The sequence below is a fragment of the Muntiacus reevesi genome, chromosome 10 (genome assembly GCF_963930625.1).
Source record: "Muntiacus reevesi chromosome 10, mMunRee1.1, whole genome shotgun sequence".
Classification (NCBI taxonomy): domain Eukaryota; kingdom Metazoa; phylum Chordata; class Mammalia; order Artiodactyla; family Cervidae; genus Muntiacus; species Muntiacus reevesi.
This window is the reverse complement of record NC_089258.1, coordinates 64,854,686-64,867,682: the sequence shown is the minus strand read 5'-3', so window position 1 is coordinate 64,867,682 and position 12,997 is coordinate 64,854,686. Positions and strand designations below refer to the sequence as shown.

The 12,997-nt window shown below is 36.5% G+C and overlaps 1 protein-coding gene across 4 annotated transcripts in view; it reads right to left on the bottom strand.

The window, feature by feature from the left end:
• The window catches only part of DLC1 (DLC1 Rho GTPase activating protein), a 413,805-nt gene that overhangs the window by 294,296 nt on the left and 106,512 nt on the right, over positions 1-12,997 (bottom strand). For all 4 annotated transcript variants that reach the window (XM_065947630.1, XM_065947635.1, XM_065947634.1 and 1 more), the window contains exon 3: positions 2,433-2,582. In XM_065947630.1, coding sequence (XP_065803702.1) covers positions 2,433-2,582 — 150 coding nt within the window. The remainder of the gene's footprint in view (positions 1-2,432; positions 2,583-12,997) is intronic.

Here is a 12,997-nt window from a genome sequence, read left to right as displayed (position 1 = left end):
AATTAGCTTTAAAGACCAAGGAACAGAAATAAAGAAAAAGGGATGACTTAGAAAAACGCAGAGACCAAAAAGAAATTTTGAGGGATTCAGGCTCTGTCTTATTCATCTCTAGCCCAGTGTCTGGTGTGAGTGAAGACATGGGAGAAGGAAAATGAATTAACAAATACCAAACATGTAATCTGTATCAGATCTTTGAATTCATTTACATATCTTCTTTCATTAACTCATCCCAACAAGCCATTAAGTAGGAAGCAATCTCGCCTGCTTTTACGTGAACTTGAAGTTGAGAAATTAAATACTTTTCTTATATTCTCAGACATTCAGTTGCAGAGCTGGCATGTGAACCCAGGCTTACAGACTCTAAAGTTTATTTTTATATTGTATTATTGGGCTTATTTCAACTATCTGCTGAACTAAAGACTCAGAAACACATTTTTATTTACAGAATCAACCACTGCTCAGCGAGGACAGTGATGGCCCATGAGACAGTGCATGTGATATAAAATCCAGCTTACACTTGAAATGGAGGGAGAAGATACAGATGTAGGCAAATCCTAATCATCACCCACCTTAGCTCTTGTTTGGTATTGTCTTTACCTTTCAACAAAGAACCACATGTAGCAGGTAAGGGCTGTTTTGCTCTCTGAGCTGGAGACAATAATATGGAGTTCTATTTAGCAGAAATCTGTGCTGTGCTTTTTATCGCTAAATACCTAGTACTGAGGAAAGGTCTATATAGAAGGAAAAGAAGAACCATTAAAGAGATAGGGAGAGATTAGCAATTCATAATAGAAAACTTTAAAAGAGAAAATATATCCCACATGTACATTAATGGCAAAAAAAAAAGTACTGAGAAGCATCTCCTATTGAAAAATAGGGCTATACATTTATTGAAAATGATGAAAATGAGCACAAAGTGAAATGGTGAAAATGAGCATGAAGCTTCTCTACACCTTTAATCTGTAAACAGGGTTAAAACACCCTTCTTGATGGTCTTCAGGAGGCTACTCTGGTTGTGTTTCCTTCACTTGGGTGCCTGTCCTACTGAAGTATGTGTGAGACACTACGGCACCAGGGGAGGAGTAAGTGATTCTGTCTGGGAAGACACATGGAGATTTAGGGAAGACTTCACTGTAAAGAAAACATCTGAGATGAATCCTGAAGGATAAGGAAAAATTATCCAGAAGGTTACAAACAAGAGGAAAAATGTCATTTCTACTGACTTTCTAGGTCTAGACTGAAGTATTTAATGTCATGTTTTTTTCATTTTTAAATTAAAATTGTGTTTTACTCAAGGTATCAGATTCCCATAATAGTCAGCTATGAAAAGAAGTATGGGATAGTGGTTGAATGACATGGCTCTTGTACATACAATTACTAACTTCTCTATTCTTTTTACTCTGAACAATGCTATAAGGAATGAATGTGTTAGCATATGTAATGCACATTATGTAATGCATTCATATATACTAAGGTTAGCTACTAATTTAACTTGTTTATTTTCTGTGAAATATTCTGTACCACAGTCAGAATAAGTCTTGAATAACTTCATAATCAATAGTAGAACTACACAAAATAATTTGATACAGAATAGTTATATTTTTGGTAGGTTCTCAAAAGGGCTCTATGGCTTAATTATAAGTAAATTCTACCATCACATTTGTTAGATATTCAAAAACTAAGCCGTTTAATATGAACATAATATTAAATATTTGAAGTGTATAGACATTTTGGCATCTATGTCTTCTAAATTTTATCTTGGGTGTTAGACTCTCAAAAGAGAGTCTATCTTATATGAAATTAATGTACAGTAAAATAAAGTTTTCACCTCTTTCCTATTCATTATGTTTCACTGAGTGAATTTTAGAGTGTTCTCAAGTTGATTTCAGCTAAATTCTTTCTTGTAATATGCTGAGTTAGTTCAATTAGCATTCATTCCTCCATCCATCCATGTGCCTACCCATCCATCCATCTACTTGCCCACTCATCCACCGACTCATCCATCCATCCAATTATTCATCCATTCATCCACAGATATTTATTAACCATCTTCTATATCCAGTGTAAATTTGTAGGATACTGGACATAAAATACTAAACAAGATAAACAAAGCATCACTAATGGTGTTTACAGCATATCAGAAAAGTCTGACAATGAGGGAAACAACAGCAATGACGAGAATCTGATCACTAGAAAGCAAAGTAACTTCCCAAAGTGACCCTCTTTCCTGTCTAATAATAACCATTTTCGTTTGAATCACACACGTCTCTTACGGACTCTGCGTGAAGCCTAGAATGATTTGAGTGAACTTTATGGAACACTATCAGGGTCACATGTGGGTATACTGGGCCATCCAAGAAGTTTCATTCTCAAGAGGGGCTCTGCAGATGCAGGGACACATTCACACGCAGAGCGGGAGGTGGGAAGCTCACAGGGACTTGCCGCCGCAGGTTGGTCGGTGTGCTGGACGGAGAGGAGCTGGAGCTGAGGGCGTTCTCAATGTCCTGATCGAGCTGGTCCAGTTTCATGATCAGCAGCACCATGGAGTCTAGTCGCGCCCTATCTCGATCTTCTCTTACTTCCTGAGGAACAGAACATGCTGTTGTTGAATCTGAAAGGCCATTTCTTGGAAAGAATAAAAAGTTCCCTGTTCTTCAATGGGACACAAAGGACACAATAAAAGGCAGTCTTCTATTTAAGGGGCAGGAACATTCTATTCTGTACCATCAATGGACGCTTCACTGGGAAAATACTGACCTCCTGCCAAGAAGGCATTTTTACAGGAATATTAAATATATATTTTCTAGAGCAAGCCACAGTGAAAAAGAGGCATAACACCAATGCTACTGAAACATTTACTATTTTCAGATTATTTTTGGAAAAAGTTGTATATTTACCCTTCTTTTGTCAAATCAATTATACACACAAATCATTTATAACATACTAACAATTGTTTTCAGGTTAGACATTTAAGGATGCATACAAGATAATAGTTTTGGATGACTATTTTTGAGTATAGTAAAAATAAAGGAAAAGAATCAAACAAGGCAGAAATTTTTGTTTGTTTTGTTTTTTGCGTGAGGCCACTTACTGCTTTTTCATGCTATGTTATTGCCAATATTCATTTTCAACCTTCTTTAACACACTTTGGGGGAAAAAAAGCCTCTACAATCACATGAATTGTGGTTACTTACTTTGCATTCTCTATAACATAGACATATATTTATGAAAATACTTTCTCTTATAAAAATAGTTAAGCTTCTCACTGACCATACAGAGTTATTTGCACATGACTGTTTACTATTCTTGAGTGTTCAAGTCATTAGTATTAGGAAACTTTAAAATGTTCTGTAATGTGCAAAGTATCAGGTTGGGCAGAGTGAGGGTAAATGAAATAAAAACAAAGCAAAACTTTAAAGCACTGTAAGTTTCCTTAGAAGCAAGATCCACTGAGAGGTGTCATGGACTCGGGACCAGCCTTTTTGAGGTAAATCGTCATTTGTGACTCATGTTGCCATTTTCTCATCTGTCTAAGATATTTACCTGGGTGAAATCAGCTTTGAAAGCACCATCAGCAGTGACCTCAAAGGGAAATGCTACCCTGACGAAAGCCTGAAGGGTGTGGGGACAAGGGAGTAGTTAGGAGGTTTTGCTAAGGGGATGGATGAGTAGTGGCATGAATGAGGTGACAGTTTGATTCAGATCTTTGATTTTGTTTTTGGACTTTTTCTCTTAATCACCCTAAATTCCCTAATCACCATTAGGGCAGACCCCAAAGAACAAGAACTAGGGTAATTGCATGGAGTCATCTAATGCCACAGGGGTCTCTGTACTTCACACAGGTAAAGTAGACTGTTAATATTAATAATAACTATTTCTCACAAGTCAAATTATTAGTTTATTAGATTAAGTTGGTCAAAAAATCATTAATTCAGCTACCATTAAGAAATTATTTGGGTAAGCTGAACCTGTGCTTGGTTTAAAGTTTAATGTCAAACTGAAAGACTCAGTCCCACTTCCATAAAGACATTAATTTTCAGAATACATTAAGAATTTTTCTGAGTTACGTTAATTCCCTCAGAGTACTATACTGTAATTATTTGTTCGGTTTCCTTCCATCATCTGTGTTGTCTAAAACATTTAATGAGGCTCTGAGAGAGAATTACAGAACTTTTGTGGTCATAAAGTTTCATTGTGCTTAAGAAGGGACAGGATATTTGCAACAGATATGAACATTACTCTACGTCATATTCCTCAATGCTACAGAACTTTGTTATATTTTTTTAAATGTTATTTATAGTAAAACCCTGTTTATACTTTAATAGAGTCCCAGAAATATTAAAAATATTAAATTCTATTCTAAATAATACAGAAAATGGAAGAATCTGCCTGAATAGAAGACTCAAAATCACCTTAATTACTCCCTCAATGTATTTGCTTATATAATTTCCTTCTCATTTAAACCAAACTTGTGTTTGGCAAGGTAATGTTCTTTGCATATCTCTATGTTCACGTATGCTTTTGTATGATTGTCTTTCATTCACCAGTCATAACAGCCTCAAGCAGAAAGATGAGGTTTTTCCACCAAGCAGACACAGAGTCAAGTTTTACACTGCATATGCAACACTTTTACAGGAATAAAAATATTAATGAAATCAATAGAAGCCAGTGAAATAACATTTCCTGGGGTGTTAGAAAACATGTCTTAATATTTTTCCAGCTACTAAGTTAACACTGGATAAAACAGTATACCCTGAAGTTATCCTACCTATCAACAGTAGACTTAGAGACAATTTGTAGTAACTGGATGTTGAGATTGTGCTTTAAAAACTTTTTCAAGTCTATGGGCTGAGCATTGAATTATTTTAAATGACCTGCCAAAAGAATAAAATCAAGCAGCCTTGGTCTAAGATATTTCTTTAGAGAAATAAGCTTATTGCACTTCCCTTTCATTCGTGGATACTTCCTTGTTCATCATCTATTACAACGTTCAGCCTGAAATGTAAAGTACTCAGACTAGCATCAAACATTACACATTAAACATCACAAAATAGAGTTGGCTACAAATCAGATGCTTTGGATAAATCTTTTGTCCTTGTTGTTAAAGCTCAAGTATGAACATTTTGCAAAGTTCTAACTTTTCATATGTCCATGGCTAAACTCCAGCAAATAGCTCATGGCTGAAAACAAAGCTGTGTGTTTGCAGATTCTGGCAAGGTTGAACTCTACAGCAGAGTTTTCATTTCATGCTGTCACTACAGGCCAGGGGAAGAGGAACTTCTTAATGAGTGAGGCTGCCTTAGTTCTATGTATTTCAGTAACTTAATCCCCTTAAATCAAAGCCAAGATGTGAAATTTTCTCCCCTCCCATCTTTCCTGCAGTCACAACTGTTCTGTGAAAGCGAACAAAACATTTATCAGTGAATAAGAGATAGAGAATCTCTGCTGTCTTCAATATTATAGTCAACATGAGAAGACATTAGGAAAGTAAAAAAAAATTCATATACATAGTTTCTGATAGAAACAAGGGTAAGAAGAAAATAGATAGGGTAATGAGGTATACAGTAACTTCAGGGGAAGTGTCCCATCTGGTGGAGTGTGGTCAGAGAAGAGCTTTCTGCCAAAGTGAGAGTAAACCATGATGGGGATGAAAAGAAAATGCGGTAGAAGAGAGAAAGAGAGAAAGACAGAGACAAAGATAGAAATGGAGAGAGAGAAAGAGAGAAATAAGGAAAGGAGGAAGGGTGTGAGGTGGGGAGGGAAGGGAGGAGGAGAAGAGAGGGTAGTAAAACTGGGAAATCAGTGTTCCATGCAGGGGGAAGAGTGATATAAGGATGCTGAGGTGAGAACAAGTTTGGTGAATAAGAGGAAGTGAAAAAAAGTAAGGAAAGCCAGGAGAGGGAAAGTGAGTGGGAGACTGAGTGGGTGCTAGGAAAAAATGAGGCTGACTATAAACAGGAGCCAAACTATATTCTGTTATGAAGGTCACTGTAAGGAGGTCAATTTTATTCTTTGTGTAGTGGGGCCACGGGAAAGATATAAGCAAATGAGTGATTCAGTGTGTTTTTTTAAACTTGCAGATTTCCTACCACATTTTGACAACCAAACATTTTTGGAACCTCATCACATTTTATGTCCAGCAATGCCACATGACTAATACAGGTGAAACAGTTTAGTTTATCCTAAGATGATTCTTCTAGTTCTAGCCATAGTCCTTTTTTCTGCTGAGGTCCTACTTTACAGTGATTAAAAAGAAATAATAGAAATTTTTATAATCAAGTCTTACACATTTTGAGATCAAAGTGAAAAAGAAGTAACTGTTTAGGGATCCTATTTCTTGGAAGTAGGGAATGAGTGGGCAGTGATATGTTAGAAAATCTTTAGCAACTGGATCTCCAAATAAAAAGAAAGCCCTAATTTGTAGAGTGTGCCGACTTTTCTGTAGTGTAAATACATCCATGGCCAATTTCAAGCTTCCAGCTAGACATTACTGAATGCAGTTTGGGGAGAGATGCACACAGTCGGCGCTTATGGTCTGTGGTGAGTTAATGCATAGGGGCTCCAACACACACACTAGGAGCGGGGACCAATTGGATAGAGAATCATTCTTAGAATCTGACTTGAATGGAAATACTGACAATTAAACCAACAGCTGTAATGAAGGTGTAGTCAACACAATCATATATTGAAATAATGCATTTTATTTATTTGATGCATTTACGCTCCCTAATATTTCCTTCCATTGCTCAGGTAGAGTTCAGTATATATTGTAGGTTTAAATTTAATGACCTTATGGAAGGATCTCTTTTTTTCTGGTAGTGGCTCCTTTATCTACCTTCTTGGTATCATCCCTTATCTATGTTTGCAAAATTCCCTAAAATGTATTATCATGAGCATGTCTATTTGTATTTTTACTTAAGTAAGTTAAAATTACATAAGTTAGGTTACTCATTATGTCACTTGGATACTTCATTCAACACCTGAGACTTTAGAAACCTACAGGTCCAGGACAGTGGTACCAATGTTCTGACTTTGCAGATGAGCAAAGTGATTCCAGCGAGTTTTAGGTCCAGGTCGCATTTCTGTTGGTAAAGTGACAGGCCTAGAGCTGGCTCTCCCTGCGCCTGTCCTAGTCTCCTTCCACTTTGCTTTCCTTCCACGATTAGTTTAGTAATCATTTCCACATCATGTGTACTCTCTTCCAACTCCCACAGCCCAGTTTATATTCTTTCTAACATATAGAAGCTATGTTTTGGAAGAACGCCAATGATCACAATTTATTACAATATATCTTTGAAGCATCTGGTTCAATTCTTTATACTTTTATTTAACAATCATTCAAGATGTGTTTATTGACCATCTACTGCATGCACTGTATCATTTCTTAGGTAGCAACTGCTTTCATATTTTTACAGCATAATTTTTAGAAATGCTGTTGTTGTTCAGTTGTTAAGTCATGTCCGACTCCTTGCAACCCCAAGGACTGCAGCATGCCAGACCTCCCTGTCCCTAATTATCTCCTTGAGTTTGCCCAAGTTCATGTTCATTGAGTTGGTGATGCCATCCAACCATCTCATCCTCTGCCATTTAGAAATGTTATGGAAACAGATTTTGCCTTCCTCTACCTTCCCAGTTTCTCCTTCCAGAACTAGACAGCCTAAATAAAGCCTGTTCCATGAAACTGCCTTTCAAATATTTGAAAAACTATGTTGCACCCATTTTCTTTTTCATGGTAAATCATCCTCAGTTCCTTTAATTATTTGTTAAATTGTTTACATATATATGAAAACATAATTATAATGTTTTCAAATCCTTATTAGTTCTGTTTACTCTTCTCTGGATATGACATAGTTCTATCAATGACCCAACTAATGGTTGGTACCAAGGATTAAATATATTACTTTACATGTTTTCTGACCATGAAGATAGAGAAGGCAAGTATTTCTCCATGTTCCATATACCCTCTTTAACACAGCCTAAGAATTAAGTGCCTGTTGAGAACATGAACAGGCTATTCTTAATGGGATAGTCTCAATCTGCTTTTTTAATGAGAAGGATTTTTTCGGCTGTGAGCTGACCTTGAGTCAACCATGTGATATATGTCTCTTTCTCCCAGTATGTGACTGTATCCTGCTAAGAACAGAAACATCCTGTTGTCTTGAGACTATAACCAGCTGTTGTCAAGGTATAGATAATGTATGTAGCTGCTGTGGAACAAATTTCCAGTTGTATCTTTTTCAAACACAAGTCAGTGTATACTTAGGCAAATTATGAGAAAAACTTCCTTTCAATTTGATTTGTTGTCAAAACCTAAGATGGCCAAGCCACGTGGAATTAATTGGGCAACTGGAAAGAGCTCCTTCTTTACTCCCTTGAGCTACTTAGTCCCTGGGCAGTGAAGTCACTTTGATCACAATGGTATTGGGGCAGACAAACAGAGATTTTAGGAGATCATTCTCTCCAGGGCCATAAACTGGAATCCTCTATGACTCCTCTTTCCTTGCCACTGAGGAAGATAATTCTGACCCTCTCTCTTTCTCCAAAGGCTCTTTATTGAACAGCATAGAACACAGCACATACACAGGGAGTGGGGATGATGTGTACATTATTGGACATTTCACAGACTGGGCAAACATGAGGTCCAGAGCAAAGGGTGCCTCCCTTAGAGCTGACAGGCTCCATTTTCCTTATGCCAAGCATTTGGAAGGGAACCAAAAAATTCAGTGAAATACCCGGATGCTTCCAAATAGTAGATATTTGGCTCAGCAAATTCAGCACTGCCTGAATGTTCTGCTTGTCAATGAGTTGTGGCATCCCATAGACAGGCATAATAAATTAAAGGCTAGGCCAGGAATAGAACTAAGACTTCCTGATTCACAAGCCAAGGTTCTGGCCTCTACACTGTCTTTGATTCCATACACATCTTACTGGCTATTCTGGGCTGTTAATACTCCTTGCTCACCCGTAAAAGAAAGAGACCTTTTAGCAAAAAGCTTGGCTCAACTTCACTCTGAATTATTTGATCTAAAGCCAGCTGGACTAGTATGAAATCTCATATTAGTGTTATAAATTTCATTTGACAATAAATTCCTCATTCTAGACTTTCCTTTCTTAACATAATATCCTGCTTGGAGAATCAGAAAGTGATTAAATCTTTATTTCTTCAGAAGCAGTGAAGATTTTCATCTGAGTTGACTGGCAGAAGCTAAAAATAATGTAATTATTTTATGCCAGAATTTCTAGGCAAGTTCAATAAGTCAGCCTTAATTTTTATTCAGGTGCATTTTGAGATAAAATTTATACAGACTGGTAATAAAGCTAAACAGAGGTAATTAAAAATATATATATATAACTACTATCTCCCACTTGCCAGATATAGTCTGTTCAACCACAAAATCTTTGTATGTTATCTTTAAGGAATAATAACATATGCCAATATCATTTTAATATTAGATGGTATAGAGAGAGAAATATTACCCTCATTTTAAGTTGCTACAAGGAATCTTTTAACTGATATGTACATTGTAGCACTATATTAAGTGTCTGTGTTCAGTTCAGTTCAGTTCAGTCGTGTGTCTGACTCTTTGCGACCCCATGAACCACAGCACACCAGGCCTCCCTGTCCATCACCAACTGCCGGAGTCTACACAAACTCATGTCCACTGAGTTGGTGATGCCATCCAACCATCTCATCCTCTGTTTTCCCCTTCTCCTCCTGCCCTCAATCTTTCCCAGCATCAGGGTCTTTTCTAATAAGTCAGCTCTTCACATCAGGTGGCCAAAGTATTGGAGTTTCAGCTTCAATACCAGTCCTTCCAATGAACACCCAGTACTGATCTCCTTTAGGATGGATTGGTTGAATCTTCTTGGAGTCCAGGGGACTTTCAAGAGTCTTCTCCAACACCACTTCAAAAGCATCAATTCTTCGGCACTCAGCTTTCTTTATAGTCCAACTCTCATATCCATACATGACCACTGGAAAAACCACACCCTTGACTAGATGGACCTTTGTGAACAAAGTAATGTCTCTGCTTTTTAATATGCTGTCTAGGTTGGTCATAACTTTCCTTCCAAGGAGTGTCTTTTAATTTCATGACTGCAATCACCATCTGCAGTGATTTTGGAGCCCCCAAAAATACAGTCAGCCTCTGTTTCCACTGTTCTCCATCTATTTGCCATGAAGTGATGGGACCAGATGCCATGATCTTAGTTTTCTGAATGTTGAGCTTTAAGCCAACTTTTTCACTCTCCTCTTTCACTTTCACCAAGAGGATTTTTAGTTCTTCTTCACTTTCTGCCATAAGGGTGGTATCATCTGCATATCTGAGGTTATTGATATTTCTCCCGGCAATCTTGATTCCAGCTTGGGCTTCCTCCAGCCCAGCATTTCTCAAGATGTACTCTGCATCTTGAGAAAGTTGAATAAGTTAATAAGTTAAATAAACATGGTGACAATGTACAGCCTTGACATACTCCTTTTCCTATTTGGAACCAGTCTGTTGTTCTATGTCCAGTTCTAACTGTTGCTTCCTGACCTGCATACAGGTTTCTCAAGAGGCAGGTCAGGTGGTCTGGTATTCCCATTTCTTTCAGAATTTTCCACAGTTTATTGTGATCCACACAGTCAAAAGCTTTGCATAGTCAATAAAGCAGAAATAAATGTTTTTCTGGAACTCTCTTGTTTTTTCGATGATCCAGCGGATGTTGGCAATTTGATCTCTGGTTCCTCTGCCTTTTCTAAATCCAGCTTGAACATCTGGAAGTTGACGGTTCACTTATTGCTAAAGCCTGGCTTGGAGAATTTGAGCATTACTTTACTAGTGTGTGAGATGAGTGCAATTGTGTGGTAGTTCACTCTCTATTAATCTCCCCTCCCATTTAAAAGGGATGTGAAAAAAAATGGTCACACATTTGCTCAATTTTTAAACTTCAGTGAGGCTTCAAATGGAGCATTTCTTAGCCTGGACTTTGTAAATTTCCTACAGTCTCCTAAATGGTTTCAAAGGACATTTATGCAGCAGGTCCTAAGGAGCGCTTAGAAGTGGCAGGTGTGAACCAGGAGAGAGGTGTGTGGGCAGCAATTCCTCTTTATCCCAGGGGAATCTGAGGATGCCTTCCTCCACTGGCTTTAAAGGCTCATTTTTGGTTGGGATAAAATTTCTAGCTAAATAATTTGGTGAGCATTCTGTGACCAGTTTTCACTTTAAATGCTAAAACTTTAGATTGACATTCAAGGTCAATTAATGTATGTATTTATTTAGACACAAAATCAGTCTTTAGGGACTATTCTGTGTTCTGTGTCATCATGCCTACACGATATCCCTGTAGTTTTTCTGTTGTTGTTGTTTTGTTTACAATTCTCATAAGCTCTTTGCTAGCTCAGATATTAAAGGACACAGAACTTATTCTGGTTTGAAAACATAAGGAAAACATCTACTTAACGTTAAAATTCCATAAATTATTTCCAAGAGTATTATGATGGTCTTTCCTTAGGTATAGATAACAAAGCAAGGCATAAATAAAAATTTATTTCTTTTCCAGAAAAATACATGACTTAATTTAGAAGCAAAGTCCTGTATTGACCTCACTGCTGTCTACTTTTCTAATTTTACCTCTCAGCACTTCCTGATCCTGCCCAGTGTCCCTCAAATTCAATCATTCTGAGGACAACTGCATATTTCTTGATATTTTTCTTTAAGTAGACCTAATGTTTCACAGTTACAAATGCATTTCTAACCTAGATGGGAAGGAAATCTACAAAAGAGGGGATTTATGTATATTTATAACTGCTTCATTTTGCTGCACAGTAGAAGCTAACACAATACCATGTAGCAATTGGACTTCGATAAAAATTTTTTTAAATGTACTTTTAGGATCTGAATAGACATTTTTTCAAATAAGATGTAGAGCTAACAGATGCATGAAAAGATGCTCAACATCACAAGTTATCAGAGAAATGCAAGTCAAAAAAGCATCAGATATCTCTTAACAGATAGTTGTCAGAATGGCTATTATGAAAAAGATAAGAAATAATAAGTGCTGGTGAAGATGTAGAGAAAAGGAAACCTTTGTTCACTATTGATGGGAATGTCAACTTGTACAGCCACTACAGAAAACTGTACAGAGGTTCCTCAAAAAATAAAGAAATTGATCTAGTCATTCCACTTCTAAGTACTTATCTGAAGAAAACAAAAATACTAACTGGAAAAGATAAATGTATCATTATATTCATGGCAGTGTTATTTAAACAGTTAAGATATGGAGGCAAGTGAAGAGTCCAATGATGTATGAATGAGTAAAGAAAATAAAGAAAATGAACAATGGAATATTATTCAGCCACAAATAAGAATGAAATCATGACATTTGTGACAACATGAATGGACCTTGATGGTATTACACTAAGTGAAATAAATCAGAGAAAGAAAACTACTATATTATCTCATTCAAGTGGAATGTAAAACAAACAGACAAACAAAAACAAAAACTGAACTCATAGATACAGAGAACAGATTGGTGCTTACTAGAGGTAGGCTGGTTGGGGATATGGTGGGAAAAGTGGGTGAAGAGGGTCAAAAAGTACAAGCTTTCAGTTATAAAATAAAAGTCATGGAGTGTAATATATAACACTATACATTAGTAACACTGCATTGTGTATTTGAAAATTACCAACAGAGTAGATCACAAAAGTTCTCATTACAAAAAAATTGTAACTATGTGTAATGCTAAAAGTTAACTAGGCTTCAATGTAGTGATCATTTTGCAATATATACAAAAGTCACATCATTACTATTTACACCTAATATTAATATGCTATATGTCGATCATATATATCTCAACTGAAACAATTTTTAATATATAATGCTGCATAAAATAAAAATGAAAATCTTTTATTTCTAATATTTTTTCCTATAAAATGACAAAGTTGTTAAAATAAAAAATCTTTACACTATCTGATGTAACCTCACATAAACCATACTGTATTTTAGGAAATACTGTA